Source organism: Anser cygnoides, chromosome Z (genome assembly GCF_040182565.1).
Source record: "Anser cygnoides isolate HZ-2024a breed goose chromosome Z, Taihu_goose_T2T_genome, whole genome shotgun sequence".
NCBI classification, from domain to species: Eukaryota; Metazoa; Chordata; class Aves; order Anseriformes; family Anatidae; genus Anser; species Anser cygnoides.
In genome coordinates this window covers 30224188-30245072 of record NC_089912.1, presented here as the reverse complement: position 1 = coordinate 30245072, position 20885 = coordinate 30224188, and the positions used below count along the sequence as shown (strand labels likewise).

The window sequence follows — 20885 nt, the reverse complement described above, 5'->3', positions numbered from 1 at the left end:
CCAAGACAAAATAAACAACGATTATCCAGTTGGACATGGGGCTGCATCACAAAGGAGTTGTCTGCAATTTGCCAGCAGAATCATATTGGGTTGACACACAGCTTTTATTGGCAAAAGCTCTTTACGAAACTTTAGCTGACGGAATCAACATCAGCAATGACAATCTCTTTCCAGAGTAATTGCGTTTGCCCAATGAATTTTGCTGGCTTAGTTGTGTTTTTTAAGATATTTTTTTTAAACTGCTTTTAACTAATGTGCTAGTTCAGCTATATCACAAAACACTTTTTGCAGTGTTAACTTCCTCTGTTTTGCAGTGTTAACTTCTGAATTCAAATCTTCTGCTCCAACCCACCAATTTTATACCACCATTTCACCTGTTCACATGAGTAATAAAATACCTGGAACATACACCATAACTCCTCAGACAGGACCTAGAAAATTTTATAACCACTGACAATGAAAACATTCAGGTGAAAAATAAGAATTTAACAGTAGCGTCCACACTTTGCATCCTCCAAGTACCAAATTCAAACCCCAGATTCCAAACATTCAAAACAACTGTTTTAAACACTGCATCATAAGAACCTAAGTCCTATTCGGACTTTAATAAGCGACCAACAGACAACTTGGAAAAATGGCTGGCTGAGCATATTCAAGACTTCCCGATGAAGGAACCCTTCAATAACATGAATATGGTCTAACGAAAACTTGGTGAAGAAATACAGGCATTCCCAAACCTGAGCTGGCTCAAGTGAGTCAGGTAGCTGGAAAGAAGCCCAGAATTAAGCAGTTGTTGGGGTAGGTCCAGAAGTCTTAAGAGAAAATACCTGTAGCATAGAGCTCCCCAGTACAAAACAGAGGGAGGGAGGCACTGAGAGAGTCCAGTGAAAAGCCAGATGGGTGAAGAATGATCTGGAGCACCTCTATTAGGAAAGGCTGAGAGAGATGGGACCACTCAGCCTGGAGAAGAGGATCACGAGGGACCTCATCAGTGTGTACAAGTACCTGAAGGGAAGGTGTCCAGAACATGGAGCCAGGCTCTTGTCAGTGGTGCCCAGTAAGGGGACAAAGGCAGTGGGCACAGACTGGAGCACAGGAGGTTCTGTGCAAACATCAGGAAGCACTTCTGTGCCGTGTGGGTGACCAAGCACTGGCACATGCTGCCCAGAGAGCTTGTGAAGTATCCTTCCTTGGAGATCTTCAAAACCCACCCGGAGATGGTCCTGGACAGCCTGCTCTGTGTGACCCTGCTTGAGCAGGGGGCTGGACCAGATGGTATCCAGAGGTCCCTTCCAACTACAACCATTCTGTGAATCTGAGACAACACAGATCAAAGCAGTAACTGATCTTCACTGCATGCTGCGCACTAGGCTTTTAGTAGCGTTTTCCTGTGAATGCAGCAAAAAGCAACTCAACTAATACCTTGGTGTAGAGGTCTGGAGAAGTATTCCTGCGAATATATACAGTTTACCACTGAACACCATGTATGTGTCAGAGTATTTAAAATGGGATACTTTTTGCCACTGCACTTCAGAAGGGACTCTCGAGATTTAAGAAAATTGGTGGTATGTAACCAGTACTTGAGATGAAAATTTCAGGAGTGATCAAGAAACACTAATACCCATTTCTATGGTTACAGAAGAAAAAAAAATAGTTCAGAAGAAAACCCCTTATGGCCTCCTCTCTGTGGGATTAGGAAAGAAACACTATATTTTAATTCTTAGAGACAGAAGAGTCCCTAGAAAGCACATCATTCTGAAAGGAAGCCTACATTTCCTCCGAACTTGCTTTTGAAATATCACCATTGGATAAGAAAAAAAATTAGTAATGACAGCTTAAAAATGGAAACCGATCTACAATGTTAGGTTGCCAATATAAAATTTGCTGTGGCAGGTTTACATACATCAGATTTCTGTGACTTAATTAGCCCTGTTGATAATGAAATAGGGAAATATTACACAGTATCTACTAAAAAGAATACAATTTGTAAAGTGGGATTAACATTATTAAATGCAGTACAAAGAGGATGCAAGTCCACTTTTTTTCAGTGTTTCAAAACCATGATGGTATTTATCAGCTAGACTGTGCATCTAACAACTGTACTAAGAACGCTTCCCAGTGATCTTTCTGGGCCATCCATAATTCGTTCATGGTTAATAGGATGAATTTGTATGTACTGACAATGAACACAATGGCTACTGTTGTTCTTCAGCTACCAGAAATGACAATGAACCCCTAAATGCAAAGTGTTCCTGCAACAGATTGGGGGCACGCAAATAAGATCTGCAAAAGATCGGAGGAATGCAAACCACATATGGATACCGTAAAACACATTCCACAAAGTGCAACACTTAATTTTACTTACGATTAAAACACATTAATCTGAATATTGAATATGTGGTTTATTCAACGGCAGGCTGACAGGCTCCATAAACATTTCCAGGGGTTCCTTTGTAGTACTTCCCTCTCTGAAATGCAATTCTCACTTAACTGTGTTTTTAGGAGACACATAAAAAAAAACAATTATCAGACAGCTAAGCCTAAACTGCCTAAGGTTCACACAGGAAATAATATTTTAAACAGCCTGAAGAATTTGCCAGTTTCTTATACGAAACCCGGGAATGTTTATTTGCTGCATGAGAATTTAAAAGGCACACAAAAGAACAATAAAAGTTTTAAAAAAACTTAGCATCATATTTAGCACACTGCATCATCCTCAGCATCAAGAAGAAAAGCAGCAAATTGTGTTTAGAAAGACTACACATTCCATTATTTCCCTGTTCTATTGCTTATACAAAAAGGACAGCTATACTAAGATGCAACACATAAATCACATCTGAAGCATCTCCTTTTCTAATGCTGAAGCAGCCTCTAAGAATTAAGGAAACACACAGCCATTACGAAGTTCTTCAATCTGAATTTCAATAGTATTTGCTACTGCAAATGCTGATATTGCATGCAATACTTGCTGCATGCAAACAAAACTAAATATTTCTTTTTAATTCAAAATTCATATTTTCACATTCAAAATTGAAAATATTTTGCAATCATTTATCACATAAATGAATTAAAGCAAATTCAGTAATTCTAAATAAATCAAATAAGGTAAATATTATTTATCGTATTTCATCAAGGTGTTTTTTTTTTTTTTCCTGAATAGGGACCCCTACCTCATGAAATCTAAAAATGATAGTTCTCTTCGGCGTTTTCATAAATGACTTGGATGCAGGACCTGAAGGTATACTTCAGATAAGTTTGTGGACAACACTACATTGGGAGGAGCTGTCGACTCCCTCGAGGGTGGAGAAGCCTTGCAGAGATCTTGACAAAACAGAGAGCTGGGCAGTCACCAACAATAAGAAGTTTAACAAGAGCAAGTGCTGGATGCTGTGCCTGGAATGGGGCAACCCTGGATATATGTAGAGAGCAGGGGATGAGAGGCTGGAGGACATGGCCCTGCAGAAAGGGATCTGGGGTTCTGCTTGATGGCAAGCTGAACATGTGTCAGCAGCGTGCCCCGGCAGCCAAAAGGGCCAGCTGTACCCTGGGGTGCATCAGGCACAGCATTGCTGGCTGGCTGAGGGAGGGGATTGTCCCGCTCTGCTCTGCGCTGGTGCGGCCTTATCTCAAGTGCTGTGTGCAGGTTTGGGTGCCACAGTATAAGGAGGACATAAACCTATCAGAGAGTGTCCAAAGGAGGGCTACAATCATGGTGAAGGGTCTGAAGGGCAAGATGTACAAGGAGCAACTGGGGTCCCTGGGTTTGTTCAGCCCAGAGCAATGAAGGGGAGTGGAGGGGCAGGCGCTGAGCTCTGCTCTCTGGGGACAGCGACAGGACCCGAGGGAACGGCATGGGGCTGGGACAGGGGAGGGTCAGGCTGGGGGTTAGGGAAAGGTTCTGCACCCGGAGGGTGGTCGGGCACTGGGACAGGCTGCCAGGTCACGGCACTGAGCCTGCCGGAGTTCAGGAAGAATTTGGACAGTGCTCTCAGACACATGGGCTGATTTTGGGTGGTCCTGTGTGGAGCCAGGAGTTGGACATGATGATCCTTGTGGGTCCCTTCCAACTCAGATATTCTTTGAGTCTGAGAGAGTTATTTCCATATCAAAGTCATCTCTACAAATAGTTTTTTGCATGTACTCGCTATTGACATTTTCATTTAGATGTGTGAAACTACCGTACAGGTATGTCACCAGAGACAGTAGACTGTTTGGAAACAATCACTCTTTGCAGATAAAGTATTTTTCCCCACACTAACCTTTATACATATATGTACAAAAGCACATGTACGGAGACATTAAATGCAGAATGTGTAAGTGGCTAAGCTAGCATTTCAGCACTGGAGACTGAAATGTCTTACGAAGGTAAACAAATGTTAGAAGCTTACCATGTTTTCTTTCTATGTTAAAGAAAATCCAAACACTGAACTCAAGCATACTGCTACCTAAGCACCTACACTGTTTTTTACAGAGGCACGAGCCAATTTTTGACACATTAATACTTTTTAAATGGAACTTAACATACATGATTTAAATTAATCCTCACCAAATGTCAACCCCCAGAAGATTACACTCACACTGATAGAAATGTATTTTATACTAGTATACTAGTCCTTACTACAGCAGGCACAAAGGTAAGTCAGGAACACAATTCTGGTGCTGGATTTGCTATCAAAAATATTACAAAACACCTCAGTGCCTATTGTGGTAGAGCATTTTCATACCTGGTTGCCTTCACCAGCTTCGCATGTAGTCACAATGTTTTGCTGTGTTAGCAAAAGATGCACGTCTCTGTCCAGCCTTCCATACAACTAGAAATTTCTTGTTGTGTTAATGTGTTATTATGCATTCTCAGAACCTGCGCGAATTGAGAGTCTAATTTCTTCAGCAACATACCAAAGTTTACTCTTTACACTCTTCTACTCATTGCATGTTGCTGGAAATGTGAAGGCTAAACAAATACTCCTAACCCATTTCAGAAACCAAGGAAAGAATCCACAAAACAACCAACCTACCCAACTAGCAGGACTAAACTGCGATGCAAACAGAAAGTTCTTCAGTATACTGCATCTTCCGCACCCTGGTATTAGTATAAAAAATGTCTGTCATCAGACCAAAAAAGAGTTGCATTTAAACACAGGCCTGCAAGTTTACAGAGTGCCAAGATACTTAATGCTAAGAAAAGGCACTCTAGGTTCTACCTTCTCCAACCTTTTTCCTCTCTGAGGTGATCCCACAGAACCGAGTGAGAATACGTGCCCCAAACGGCATGCAGTACAACTGCAACACGGTAGAATACAGAGCTGACTACATCGTGCTCTCCACTACCAAGGCATCAGGGCTCCTCTCACATGGCATTTTGGTTCTCTACTTCTCCCAATTCTGACACTTTGTTCCTTCCTTCTAGGAACACATGAGGAATCTTCTATCTCTCACATGAGGACGTTTTCACAGCTGAAACAAATATAAAGGCATTACTTCATCATTCACACAGTCCAGGACAAGCAAACTCTCTGCATCATCTACAAATGCTGGAACACAATGGCAGGCCCACTGAACGTGACATTACAGATGGCATCCTGTTAACTAACTTGTTAAAGCTATGCCCATATCAGACACTTCCTTAAGCCTACATAAGCCATTCAATTTTTACTAACAGCTTATGTAAGTTAATATAATTTTTAATATAATAGCTTTGGAAAAAAAAATATTCCCTTTGCCATCAAGCTGAGTTTTAAGCACAACTTTTACCCTCTGTAGTTTCAAAAACTTCATTTGTGTGTGTGTCAGACTCACCACAAGTCCTCTGAACATACTAACTGTTGCAAAAGCAGCTGATTCCTCTACCCATACGAAAAATGCACAGCAGGAGGCCGTCATCTTGCATATGTCATCTATACATATATATAACCCTTACAGGGATATAATGGATAGCACACTTACTCTTCTTAATTTACACAACAAACTATGGTGGATAGCAAAACCAGGAAATAATATATATTTTCTGCTCACTGAGTTAACCTGAAAGAGAAATATAATAAAACATTGCAGGTTCTCAGCTTCAGGAAACAGTTTATAATTGTCTACATATTTTCTCTTCATTTCCTTTAAAGAATAGGAATCATTTTCAGGCAAAGTTAGAGTAACTTTTGTTAAAACAAACAAACTAATGAAACAGATGATATGTATCAGAGGGTGTGTTGAAGAAAGAAAGCCTCACTCCACCAAATGCACTCAAATAAGCATGGTTTGCAGAATCGCTTCTTGATCCCCACCCCTATTTTCCTAAGGAAAAAAAAGGACAAAGTGTGTAAGAAACTCACTGAGATCTGTACTTCTCTCTTATACTGTCCTAAGCCCTACTCTATACTGAAAAATGCCCAAATACATAACCGGTCTTGCCAGACTGTGCGTTCACATCTGAATGCTTCTCTTAAATCCATACTCATCCACTTAGTACTTTGCCATTTGTCTCCACAAGTTCCTCCCGCATTACTTAAAAAGAATAGCTATTCTTACTGACTCCAACCTCTACATCACCACTCTTGTTTTATATTCAGTCCAGATGTTTTGCCAACAGATACACACACAGGACACCAAAACAAAACGCCCCCCCTTCAGCATTTAGTGTCAAAGTAGTTTTAAATGTGTCTTCACAACTGGTTTCTAAGAATCAGATTTTAAAAGTGCAGCTCAACAAAAATATTCATCACGCTACATTTTTTTAAAGGAAATCACCTGTGCAAGGAAGAAAAATTCTCAGAAAGAAGGCTATTTCCTAAAGCTTTGATGAAGGCTTCCAGACAGACCCCCTGCTTAGCAGCAACATAAGTTGTACTACCCTTGCTGCAACGTGAAAGAAAAAAATGGGTAATTCTATCAAAGAATGAACAGATTTGGCAAAGACAGACACAAGGCTATCAGTAGGAGGCTCTGGAGAGGATACAGGTGAGTTCAAGCCACTGGTGAGTTTGCCTAGGACAGAGGCATCAAGAGATCTCAGTGATAGGAAAATACTGTAAGACTCACCAGACTAAAGGGCTCCTTAAACAGAAAGCAAATAAAATTTAGGATGTGTAGCAGTGCTCATATGAAGAAGCACAGCACTTTTTTTTTCCTTTCTTTTTTTTTAAAAAAAAAAAAACACACAAAAAACAAACAAACACTGTATGATTGTAGTGACAAATACAAAAGGCAAAGTTATCAGAAGTGAACCAAGAGGTAAAAATCTCCAGGACAGCAACTCTGGAAAGCCTGTTTTTCTGCAAGGGGAGAGCAAGTGGTGATAGAGAGCAAAGCCACCAGTCTTTATACAGCTGGAAAGCCTGTTGAAGGTACCTGGCGAGGCAGCTCTATGCTACTTAACTATTTTTCTACCAAGAGAGGAACAGTTCCAAAGCGATCCAGACAAACTGGTCAGACAGCAATCAGCAAAACACTTAAGGTGCAATAGAGCTTCCTTTCTTCTCCCTCCCACTGCTTTTCACTAGCAGCTGCTGTTAGCGTTTTGTTGCAGTTGAAGACAAAAAAAAGCCCTAGCTTTAGGCGTTCTGACCATCAGATATCAGTAGAGGGCACCAAAGAGCAAAGGAAGGTTACCTGATTTTTCAAGAGGACTAATCCCACGCGAAGCCAGAGCAAGAACCACGAAAGTCTTCCTTTTAAATCAGAGAAGACCTAGGCAAGTTTCGTCCACAACAGAATTTAAACATGCTGTAATGAATTATTCAACTTGCTACACAAACGTACACAGAGAAGAAAAGCAAAAGCTACATTTCAGCACGAACTGGTTGTCAAGTCTCTTCACAGATGTTTCAAGAATCAGTGCCTCAACAATCAAACTCAACTCTCCAACTCTCCTAAATAGGAAGAAATTTCATATTCCATCTGTGCCCTCACTCCTACCTTTCATGTTCCTCTTTGGGGTGCAGAGGAAGAGCTCCTGACAAAGGTTAAATTAAAGACCTTTAGGAGGGAGTCTAAGACTCGCTCCATACAAATCCCCATTAAATGCACTAGCAGTTTAGCCCGTATTGTTTCCATGGACAAACATGTAAGATGGTTTTGAAAAGCAATAAGACTACCGCTTAAGTTTCAATTTGCTTTTCAATAGTAGTCTTGAAGAACTCTCTTGTATTCACAACTCTACAAGTTTTGTACTACTCTTGAATTAGAATATAGAAATCATTTAATTCTCAAAAACTTTCTTACTGGAGCTGAACAGGTAACTTTGTCAATAGCAATCAATTTAAACCATTATCTCCTATAACAACTTCAATAAACCATGTTGAAAAAATCCATGCGGATAAGCTTATGCATAAATTTCACAAATCACACCTGTACCAGCCCTGATATCCGTTTCTGAGACAAATCCATACCTCCCAGAAAAAGTAAAGACAATTACACACTATGACTCCCCTGCCACTTCAAGTGCAAAGCAAGGACGGTTAAACTCGTAACTTCAATTTCAGATTTATCACACCTTTTGTTTAAGCAAAATACAAACCAAAACAACCCAGAAAGCAAATTGCAGAAAAAATGCGTACGTAGATCAAAATTTAGAGTGTGCTGAAAGTCAGGGAGATGGCAAGGTCAGTTTCCCATAGGAAAATCTTGAGATCCCTAACTTACGAACCCCGCTATTTTCCTTCTTGCAAGTACCTGTATTGACACGTACTATTTGCTGGTAACAAGCCCATGGAAACCTTCAACACATTGTTATACTATGTACGTGTTCGTTTTTTCTTCCAGGGTTTGGTGATTAAGGAAGACAAACATTACTGACTTCCACCAGCCGTTAAACTTGCCACGGCACCACCTCGTTGGCTCTCCTGTCTCACGCTTGATCCTCTGAATGACCGCGCACCCCCCTCCGCTCTCTAACTGCTCCACAAACGGATTTTTTTCCGCTTTCTCAGAACAGCAAATCTCTACTGCCTCAGCTGCAATCCTGCCTTGAAAAAGAAGGTTTGCATTTTTCATTCTTTTAGTGCTGCAGAGCAATTATGGAAGCTGCTGGGCCAGCAAATAACAAAATCCCTAGGAGTGGGTACGGAGCATATATTTGGCAACTGCACCCAGAGCTGTTTTCTTAGCAGACAGCATGTAAGAACAAGCATGTAAGCACAGACACCTCATCACGGAGAAACACCAAAATAAGGCAGACTATTAGCGCACGTGCTCACCTTACCGTTCCCATTTCCATCACCGCCTGGTCCAAGAACTTACCGAAACGTACGTTTTGTTCCAAAGACCACCCCCCAAAAACCCCTTTCAGCGTGCAAGCGCTATACGCGGTCGTTAAGTTTCTGAGCCTAACGAAGCTGCGCGGAAGAGGCAAACGAGTTACTTACGCTAAAGGACCGCGACCTAAAGCGAGCGTCTGCAGGAAAACACCTCAGCGTGCGATCGGTCTCAGGCTGTGCCTCTCACGGAAGCGGCGCGGGCCTCTCTGCTCTGAGGATAAAGAAGCCCCCCACTCACGGTACACAGGCACCAGGGCCGGGCAGCGGGCTCGACACCGCTCCGCCGCAGCCCCGAGCGACGCGCTGCCAGCCCCCGCCGCCCCCCTTCCCCTCTCCCAGCCCCTCCGAGGCGACGCCGGACCGCGGACAGCGGAGGCGCCCCAAACCCTCCACCGGGGCTCAGGCAGGGGAGCGCAGCCACCTGCCGCCTCACGGTCCCCCCGGTGCCCGCACCGCCGTGCCGAACCCCGCGAGGGCCCGGCAGCGCTGCCGTCCCACGTAGCGGAGGTGCCGCGGAGGCCGGCCGGGCCCAGCGCCGCCGACCCCTTTACCGCGGCCGACGCCACGGCCCCGCCCCCCCCCCCCCCCCCCCCCCCCGCCCGCCGGTACCTGCGGCCGCCCCCCCCCGCGGCCCCCCGCCACCGCCTCCGCCGGCCGCCATCTTCCGCCCCCCGCCGGACGCTCGCCGGGACACGGTGACGTCACGCCCCCCGCGCGGGAGGGGGCGGGGCGGAGGGCGGTGGCCACGCTCCCTCCCTCTCCCCGCGCGCGGCGCCCTTTGTTTGGCACCCGCCCGCCGGCAGGCACCGGGCCACGCCCCCCCCACCCCCCCACCCCGGAGAGGCCACGCCCCCCCCTCCGCCGGGCGAGGCCCCGCCCCGCCTCCCCTGCTCCCTCCCCCCTCCCCCTCCGAAAATCGGGTACACCACAGGGAAGGAGGGTGCCCCGCTCCGCACCGGCGCGTCACGAAACGAATAAAGAAATAAAGAGAACAAAACCGGTTATCAACGAAATTCCCGCTTGGAGCTCACAGCCAGTTCACAACCGACACGGAAATATATGCCCGTGTGGAACAGAAAAGCAGGGAGCGGTAGGGAACTGCTGCGGTACTCCGGTATCGCAACCAACCGCCTTTAGGAAGAGCTACTTACGCTTAAACAAAACACAAAACCAAAACATAACGCAACTCCTCAAAAAGCAAATAAGCAGAACATGAGGCATTCCTTTAGCCTATATCCCCCCCCCCGTGCTGTTAACTAGGCATTAGTGCTCCATCTCCTCCTTTAAAATAGAAGCACAGCGTTCACTGGCACGTCACAGGAACAAAAAGCACAGGTGTCCGCTCAGGATTTTTTTTCCAAACACGTGGCCATCGTAATCAAGGTATCAACTAGAACTTCCCATAAAATGCGAGAGAAGCAGCTTCGTGTACTCTCACAGAAAACCCGAAGCTCCTACCCCAGAGAACTGACACCAGAGGGAGAACACATTTCCCTGGAATTCACCCCAAACTGATTCCTTCTGCTTTTATACTTGTTCCACCTCAGTGGGCCTTTACAGCGTGGAATTCTCTTCTGGTGTAGAATCAATACCAATGTGAAACATGCTTTTCACCCACCATCCTTAAAGTTGTAATATTAATAATAAAAAAAAAAACAACGTTCTGCCCCAATTCCTCTATCAATACGGAGGCAGATGCTATGCCAATCGACTCAAAAGATCATACGTGCGCTCTTCTGAATCTCAAGCCAGGTAAGCTGCCACCCCTTCCATTCCCACCCCTTAAACCTGTGAATTACCTAACAGAATTTCCAACAAGCCTTAAAACAGCTTTAATTACCCTGATATGACTGTCTTCCCTCAGTTTTCTTTCAATCCAACATCTAGAGTGTGTTCCTCCGCATAATGACAGAAAAGGAAGAATGCTAAAAGAGAGTGCCAGTCTGAAAGGAAATTTCCACCACCTGCTTCTCACCCAAGAATATTGCAGGAACGGAGAGCACTAGGACCAAAAGAAAGCTGTGAATACAATGCAGGTAAAAGGAACTAACACTTTCCTGTGCTGTTTTCCCCAGGTAGCACCACCAGGTGTGGACAACTGCTAACTGCGCAAGGAAACATTAAACAAAATCTTCTGCCCTTTATACTATTTTTTTTTCCTCTTCCACATTTTTCCCACTTCTGATCTATCATGTAAAAGCGACCTTCAGCTTTATCTCTCCAAAGTGGAAGGACAGCAAAGACTTTTACTTGCTGTGAGCAAGCACAGCAGAAAGTGATGTTGGAACTCTGTCTTTAAGCATCTTCAAAAATAGCTCCAACACCACAAGAAATAAAAAACAATAATAAAAAAGGGAGTTTAGCTGTTTTTGTTTGGTTGGTTTTTTGATCTACAGAGAATATTTTCAGACATTGGAAACAAAGTAGAGAAAATATCTCTGTTAGAGTTTCACAATTCATGACCAGCTAATCAACAGGAAACAAAGTAATTTTCCCATATTGTGGATAGCATGTTTGTCCAGTATCTGTATGTTAAACCAAGCCCCAAATATAGCATGCTCCCTGAAAACAAACACATTTTTAAAAAGAGGGAGAGGGGAAAAAAGAAAAAAAAAAAGCAGTACAGCAGTAAAAGAAACTTGCAGTGAGAACAAATCCAGTGCTGGGATGAGCTGGAATAACTATAAAATTGACCTATTCCAGGATTTTAAAATACAAGGGGTTTTGCATTTATCAAGGCACTAAGATGCAGATCTCATTTCTAAGAATGATCTTTAAAATTTGACTAATATATGCCCTTTTCCAGCCACGTCAAGCCAAAAAGTAAGCTTACGATCAAGTGTCATACTTGCAAACAATGTAGTACCTGTTATATGTTGAATGAATGTTTATCAATTTGCTTAATTACTCTAAAATCTTAAGTACTCTAAAATCTCTTAGGGACAGTTGAAGTTAAAATCTCTTAATTACTTAAGGACAGTTGAAGTCTAGGGTAAACCCATCAACAATACCGGTAACTTGAAGGAAAGTCTCACAAGCAGTTCAGTGTGAAAACTCTTCTCTTCTGTATGCCAGCCTGACGCTACTGATCCAAGTAACATTGAACGTTTAACAACCAGTGTGCTACCAACTGCGAGCCAATCTGAGAATGTGATTTCTTGTCAAAAATGACTAGGAAAACACTTATATGTTACTGGAGAGGTTGGTGTTTTAAGACTGCACTACTGAGTGAGTTTCCTACGTGTAAAACCTGAAGTTCCCAATAGCAGTACAGGAAAATACAGCCATCGCAAAACAAAACAAAACAAAACACACAAAAAAAGAAAAAAAGACCCCCCCCCCCAAAAAAAAAAAAACCACCAACAAAAAAAGCTTGAACACCTTGAACACTTAGCTAGTCTACAACTTCTGAAGCAACAGTAGTAAGACATCCTACCTTACCTAACCGTTAGCAGCAACATTGCTTTATTAACTGAGAGCATCAATATGGCAAACCACCGTTTACCACGGGAATGCAAGGAAAAAGAAAAATATTGTACAACATAAATTTCTCCTTCATTTACTAAGAGATTGTCCTGAATAAAGTATATTTCTTTACATGCCAAAGAGTTCAAAGACTAATTTTTAAAATTGACTTCTACGCCTGCATAACAAACAGTTTTTATATAGTAAAAGCAATACATAAATATATATATATATATATGCATCTTTTGAAGGAAAAATTTATGTATGCCTCACCTTATCACTGTCATCGCTGCAAATGTGATCTTGATGGATTGACTGGCATTGAAAGGAAGTACCAATGCTACCTACAAAAGAAGTTGGGGAAAAATTGTTAAAGTGATAACCCAATTCCTGTGAATGCTAAAAGTAAAGACAAATGTACCAGCCAGATTTTTTTTTCCACACACAGAAGAGAGATTTAGTTGCCGAAGAGTTATGTCTGACAAGTCATACATTTAAATCTGATCCTGGAATAAGCATCAGAGATGCATTTTGCACAATGTGCCAGCAATATCTCCACGCAGATTTTTTCCAAATATTTAAACAGAACAAAATTAGAACTAACTACTTCATCAATCCAAGGCAAACATATGCAGCAAAGTACATATGCACAGACACAAACAGAGAGAAGCTACACGCTCCACATTAAGGTGGTGCAGTCCTGCCCCATATCTTTTACTACAGAAAATTTTCAGCACCCTGGTTAGCCACAAAACAAGTCTCTCTCCAATGGTATGTTAGGAATAAGAGTGAGCGGAAAGATCCAAGGTCAAAGCAGAAAAGCTTTGCTTTGTTGTTATCAGTCTTGTCCATAGCGGAGTTTCTGCCTTAAGGTTTTTCAACAGGTTTCTTTATGCCACATTCTCTTATGGGGTACAGCACACCTCTGCAAAGACTCACCTGGTCATGGGACTTCTGTCTAAGGAGAGAACCAAACTGAAGTTTGATCGTATCCACACAGATTCTCAAACTTCTTAGATTTACAAAACAGACTTACAAAACCCCTACATTGTACAGATTTATTTCGCATGTTTTTTCCTTGCTTAGAAACTACAAGAGTGGAGTAACAGCTATTGTTGGTTTTATACTGCCAAAGGCGAAAAAAAAAAAGTTTTTTATTCTGCCATAAGCAGAAATGATGGTCAGTTAATGTAAGCCCCTTAAAGCCCTGTGACTGGGTGAGGGAATGTTTGTCCCTCCTTATTGCCATCGCTGCCTCAGATAAGACTCAACGTATTTAGCATTAAAATTGCATTTGCCCACTGACTTCTGAAATAGAAAGTAAAGAACGGGAGAGAGGGAAAACGAGTTTCCTTCCCCTCCACTGAGCTGTAGGCGTGCTGCAGCCAGAGTAGACGTTCCTGAAGGAGCCACTGCTGAACCCTGCAGCACAGGCACCACAGGCACAGCCTGTGACAGCACACTGAGCCCTATCCAGCGCTTAGCCTCTGGATGTTACTCATCGCGATCTTCAGCCAATTCGCATCGTTTTAGGCTTGAATCACACACTTGCAGATTAGCCAGCTTTACCACAGCTACTGGGAAACAATTCTTGTCACGGCTGCATGTAGATCCTATCCTGACGTTTCCAAGTTTCATAAAATATCTGACAGCCTCCAGTTTTTCTGTCCACAGGTTTGAAGTTGCACATACTAGCTGAACAAGATTAAATCGGAAAAACTTTAACATAAGTTCACTCATCCACTTAAACATTACTTTTCCCAAGAAAAAAAAGTCTCCATCAAAGCATCAAATTTAATCCACAAGAGAACTCCAACATACCCTGACTTTCTTAAAAAGAATAAAGCACTTGACTTCCTTTTTCCTGTCAGGTACTGCTAAAAACTTCATCCCATCACGTGATACGTGTACGATTTCCTTCTGTTCCAAATCAGAGTTTGTTTTAGAGCTGACAATTCTTAGAAGCTCTTAACGTGTAAGAATGCACAATGGTATTTTACAAATGCTCACCATTAGCATATTTTAATACATAAAGGAAGCAAATCTCTTAAAAAAATGTGGTAGCAGAGGATCCTGTAGGCTACACCACCTACAGCTCTGTTTGGCTCTCACACGCAGAAGGTATTTTACTTGGTTTCGTTTTATAGCAAAGCACAGGAATCCACGCTCGTGTGCTGGGTCGGATTAGAGCTTCCTCACACCCCCACAGATCAGAAATAGAAGCTTCGGTTCCTCGATAAATGCTTTGCTGTGTGGTAGTTTTGCAGAAACATGTTACCTCTGAAGTCAGCTAAAAAGCCACATGCCTTTAAACACTGCAACTTTTAAAGAAAAGAGCACTTTTAAATATGTTGTTTGGTTATTCCCCTCCCTCCCCCTCAAGACTTACACATTTAACTTCTCACGAGCTACCAGAACTGTATGTTATTGACGGGATGGGACGGGACTTTCCCCCCGTCCCCAAGTTCCCCCAGCATTTCCAGGATGGAATAACTCCTTAAGAAAGCAGATGCCAGTTAAATTTTTAATAATCCCATGGTTCCACTCTCAGGAAATAAAAAAAAAAAAAAAAGGAACCAGAACACACTGCCAGAATCTACATATCCTTTTGGAAAAAAAATCCCAAACAAATAAACTAAAACATAAATTTTCCACGGAAATTACTAATCAGTTACAGTTTACATAAATAATACATCAATATAATAAAAGATAATTAAATATAGATAAAAAGGCCACATATTTATTTGTCTTGAGATAACAAAAACAGCTTCAGATGTCATACAGTTTTCTTTTTGGCATCTGTTCCTAGTACCCAAACTAAAAAACTTGATTCAGCTGTCACAGTTTACTGCAAACTGCTAGGCATTTGGGCTCACAAGCAGACTTTGAACTGAATCTAGAGTTGCACTTTTCATAGCTATTTTGGTCTAGCAGGTTAGGATGAAAAAGACAAGAAAACTATTTAAGAAAATCTATTATTAATTTTTTTTTTTGCATGCAAATGTGCTTTCAAATGCTGAAAACTTAAGTGTTATCACAAACACAGCAGATAATGCAGAGAGCTAAATAATAGCACCCTGGTGCCTATCTACACAATCAGAATTTTTAGATGCTGCTCTCACATGGCTGCAACATGCACAAAAAGTTTAAACACGCACAGAGAAGTGTATTGCCTGAAATTCAGGTGAAAAATTTGCATGTCTACACCCACCTTGTCAAGCCTGGATTATATTAGATGCAGCTTAATTTTACAGGTTGCACAAACACGGTTATTCCTTGCTGTTCTGAATGCGGCATACACACATGCTTGCTTCCTGAAGCCAGTCCAATGTGAACTCACAAAGGTTAAAAGAGGACTTCATGTAAATATATGCATGTACTAAATAATAAACATAAAAGTGTCAAAATTCCTGCAGCCCCGTTCTGGAGTGGCCACGCAGCAGAAAATCCTCTTTAGCAGCGTGACTTCCACGTGTATGAATGTGCTGGGAATCCTCACGCTGAAAAGCCTGACTCTCTTTTGGTGTTGGGGAATGTGGCTGGCGGTGGAGGCGGTCACAGGACTAATACCACAGGAATGAATTTGGAGAGTGGGTGGAATGAAGGAGATGTCTGGGAAGCACATGGCTGGCCCCAAACTCGGGAAAACAGAGAATAAGTAATAAAGTCACCTGGAGAAGAAAGAGGAGGAGCGCTGACACCTCCAGCCACTGATGAGGTGGAGCTGCGGAGCCAAGTCCCTCGCACAGCCCGACGGGCTCTCGGTCAGTTCTGTACCTCTAAGACATGCTGCGGGGAGTGCTAGCAGTGGCGAGACACATCGCCGTGCTCCCACAGCTGCGATTCAGTGGTCATTAGACTGCAAACCTATAATTAGCAGCTACCTAGGAGGGCATAATCATATGCATTGGAACATAATTGCAAACTTCTTTGATGGCCGACCAGTGATGATTTTGCTGCTGTACCAGTTTCCCCATAACTAATTAATAAACTTCTGAATTGCTTTGCACCAATTATGACTCAAGTCTCCAGTCAAAAGGGTGAACTCACTTCCTGATAGTAATGCAGACAGGGAACAGCAGGTACCCACACCACGCAGTCCAACGTGCTCCTTCCTCTGCAAGCACCTGTAGCTCTGCGGCACCTCAAGGTGCCAGTTCACATTAGCCTGGAACTGTGAGCTCCTGAGTATTGTGTTAGATTTCATGAGATTTGGGGTTTCCCTTAAACATCTCTCTTCTGCACTAACATTGTAAACAACTCTGGACCTTCCCGTTTTAAATTTACAGACAATATACTTGAAAAGCGTAAAGAAATTGAATGTGTTGATTTTGTGGGAGAAACACACCAGAGGGGAAAAAAAAGAGAAAGATTTTACACACACACACAAACTTGCACATTTACTTCAGCTCCCCTTTCAAAGGAAAATCCTGGGTTTTTTTTGTGCCCAACTTCATCTTGCAGATTTTTTGATCTGCTCGTATCAAGAACTGCAGTAACATCAATTCAATGCAAAGGTATTAAAAAAAAAAAGGTTTTAGAAATCTCTAGTAAAGTACGTTAGATGAAGAACAGATTATGGAAATCAAAAGTAAACATATATGTGTACATGTACACATATGTACATAGGCGTGTATATGTACACATATATCTGTATGTACACACATGCAAGTGTTTATATAGGCATATGTGCAAAATATAGTTTATAATTCTATTATTTCTATAAATCTTTCCAGTATTTATAAACATTCATTATTTAGAATCATTCACTCATGCTGTCAGAATATTCAAACCACGCTGGGCTTAAAGGATAGCGGGATATGAAAAAGCAGCTCCTTTATCACTCAGGCATTAGAATACAACACTTCTAGAAGTATGGTATAAAGGCTTGGCACATAAACTGAAGATGGGCACTCAGAAGTAGGAAGGTCTTACTTTGCTTGATCTACATTGTACAGATTTATCTCTAGTTGGTGAAAACAGAGCAAACTTGTATTAAGTTCCCTATATTTACTTTTCTCAACATTAGGACCAATATTCTGTACCTTTTTTTGCAGTGGTGCCCCTCAATACTAAGCATAACTGTTCTGATCCTTGCCTTAACGCCACTCAGAAATAATAGAGATAATGCCATTTTACAAGCAAAGATAAATTCTAAATAATAAATATTATATAACACATTATATAGAATAATATATATATAATAGAGAAAATCTAAATAATAATAAAGATAAATTCTAACAAAATTCTAAATAATGCCATTTTACAAGCAAAGATGAAGGCTAGAACTGAAACAGGACTGAAGGTCTTTACAGCAGAACTAAATTATGCAGTGTGCCTGTGCATCGAACTGTGGAAAATTACAACAAACTTCCTTTTTCTCACATACGTGTTTTGAGAATGGGTGTTGCTGCAGAGGAAAGGGCACCTGCATAAGTTTCTGCATCACTGTACTAAATACTGCTGCACAGCAGACAGGAAACTCTGGACAGCAGCAGCAGCAGCACATTCCTCTGGGTCCCTAACATCGTTAGCAGTGACAGTGCAGAGATGTTCCCACAGCCAGCCTGTCACTACCATTGATTTCTACCCCCCTCCTCCCTTAACAAGACTGGCTTTCAGAGTCTGTTACTTCATGTTCTCGAAGGGAAACCTGACATTTAGCACTGACAATTCTGCCTGCTGAAAAAAGTTTAAAATTCAGTAGAAGGAAAACTAAATCTCTTTCTTCCTGCTTGCTCTGCAAGAGTCTTTGCCGTTTTGTTTACAGATGTGTATTTGCTAGCAAATGGATCTACCACAACACACCGTGTTACTGAAATTAAATAGATGTTAATGCCTCGTGGAAGGTGGTGGTGGTGGAGTTCTTTCTGTCTTTCTTTTTTTCTTTTCTTTTAATCAGAAACTTCCAAGGACAGTAGGCAATGTTTATAACAAAGTAAAATCTTGTGTCAGGAATTCACCTGCACCTACTGCTTACCACTATGTTCTGTATTTATCTATGCACAGTCAACCACATTCTATATATGCACACAAACAGGCTTATATGTATGTACATTCATACATATACATGAGTGCATACACATGCATATATGTATAAATATTTTACATACACATATACACATATATTACGTTGTTTATTACGGATTTCTACAATCCATCTTTTCAGTTTTAACAATGCAACCAGTTGCTAGGAGGATAATTAACGACTCCAGTAAGGATCAGACAGCCAGAACAGACAAAAAAACTGAGGGGTCTGTTTTCAAGTAAGTGTCCATAATTACACAAGAATCCCGAACTACACAAAATGTGATTTGTGGGCAAAACTGTCTCCAAAGCTCCATTATTTATTTCTTACAGAACAGCAGAGATATGTCATGTTCTTTGACAGAACAGAGTCTCCAAACAAAATATAGCCCGTGTTAAAATATGGAAGTTAAGAAAAGTCTCTAGTGGAGGGAAATAGCAAAAGGAAAAGACAGTAAGTACAGATAAATTACAACGAGACTGAAATTATTTAACTAGCTAAGCATAAGTAATTAGCAACACGAATAAGCAGTGTTTGTAAAAGAAGGCTCAGCAGCACTGCAAAGAGGTAGGATTCTAGATTAAAATTTTACATAAATATTTTATCTAGAATTATAGCTGATACACCCAGCTTTTTCTTTAATAATAAAATACAAGCTTTAAGTGCCTTGTTTACCCTATTTCCACAAATCATTCCAGAATTTGTAAGTTGACAAAGATTATAAATATCCCTGAGATCGAAACTTATCTTTTATTCAGAGTTCATATAATCATAGAAACACAGAATGGTTTGGGCTGGAAGGGACCTTGAAGACCACCTACCTCCAACCCCCCTGCCATGGGCAGGGACACCTCCCACCACACCAGGCTGCCCAAAGCCCCATCCAGCCTGGCCTTGAACACCTCCAGGGATGGGGCATCCACAGCTTCTCCGGACAACATTGTAAGGTTAAAAAAAAAAAACAGCAAACATATTTAGATTTAGAATTAGAACAGTTCAGCTGGAAGGGGCTTCCAAAAGTCATGTTGTCCAACAAGCCTGGCCGCTTCAGGGCTAACCAAAATTTAAACATGTTATTGAGGGCACTACCCAACTGACTCTTGAACACTGACAGGCATGGGGCACAAACCACCTCAACAGGAAGCCTGCTGCAGTGTTTGACCGCCCTCACAGCACAGATTTTCTTCCTACTGCCCAATCTGAACCTCCTTGGCACAGCTTTGTGCCATTCCTGCACATCCTGCCATCGATGACCAGGGAGCAGAGACCGGCACCTGCCTCTGTGCTTCCCCTCCTGATGGAGTCGCAGAGCCATGGGGTCGCCTCACGGCCTCTTCTCCAGACTGAACAGCCCAAGTGTCCTCGGCCTCTCCCAGAAGGACATGTCTTCCAGCCCTTTTACCAGCTTTGTTGCCCTCCTCTGGACACATTCAAGGACCTTAGCACCCTTTTTATACTGTAGACAATATTCAACCTGAGGCCACACCAATGCTAAATGTAGTGGGAGCATCACCTCTTCAGACACTGGCAATGCTGTGTTTAACACACCCCAAAATGCAGTTTGCCCTCATCTGCCAGGGCACTCTGCTGGCTCACACTGAGCCTGCTGTCACCTGCACCCCTGGGTCCCTTTCTGCTGAGCTGCTCTCCAGACGCTTGTCTCCCAGTCTGTGCCTGGCATTGCCCCGTCCCAGACACAGCTTCACATCCTTGTTGCGCTTCATGCCCTTGCTGACCACCCAATGCTCCAGTCCAACCAGACCCCTCTGAAGGCCCCTCGTCCCTCCAGTGAGTCAGCAGCACCTCCCTGTTCAGTGTCATCCGTGAACTTGCTGAGGACACATTCAACTCCTGCATTCACTTACCCCTGTTGTTCAAGAAGCACATACCAGAAAGGCACTTGGAAAGAAAAAGGCAGTGTAACAGAACAGTCTGAACTCCTCCACGTACTGTCCTGCAGAGGTTAAGGCAGCAACACACGCCTCCATTCACTCCTCTAGTAGCATGGTCTCCTAAAACCGCAAATGACCACACCTGACATCTGCAGCACCGTTAAACCTACTCGTTACCCATTTTGCCTTTTGTTTTTGCTGGAAATCACGATGCAGCAAGACCAAGAACGCACATTCTGAAAATCCAGTTACCCG

At 42.4% G+C, this 20885-nt stretch overlaps 1 protein-coding gene across 4 annotated transcripts in view; it reads right to left on the bottom strand.

The window, feature by feature from the left end:
- Window positions 1-20885, bottom strand: part of RNF38 (ring finger protein 38) — a 125675-nt gene that overhangs the window by 40069 nt on the left and 64721 nt on the right. For 2 of the 4 annotated variants that reach the window (XM_066987642.1, XM_013197529.3), the window contains exon 2: window positions 12984-13054. Coding sequence is in view for 1 of the 4 variants with exons in the window: in XM_013197529.3 (XP_013052983.2) it covers window positions 12984-13054 (71 nt within the window). In the remaining 3 variants the exon portion in view is untranslated. Of the gene's footprint in view, window positions 1-9353; window positions 9644-9854; window positions 9997-12983; window positions 13055-20885 lie in introns of those variants that run through there. The other 2 variants (XM_066987643.1, XM_013197530.3) reach the window with 2 other exon arrangements.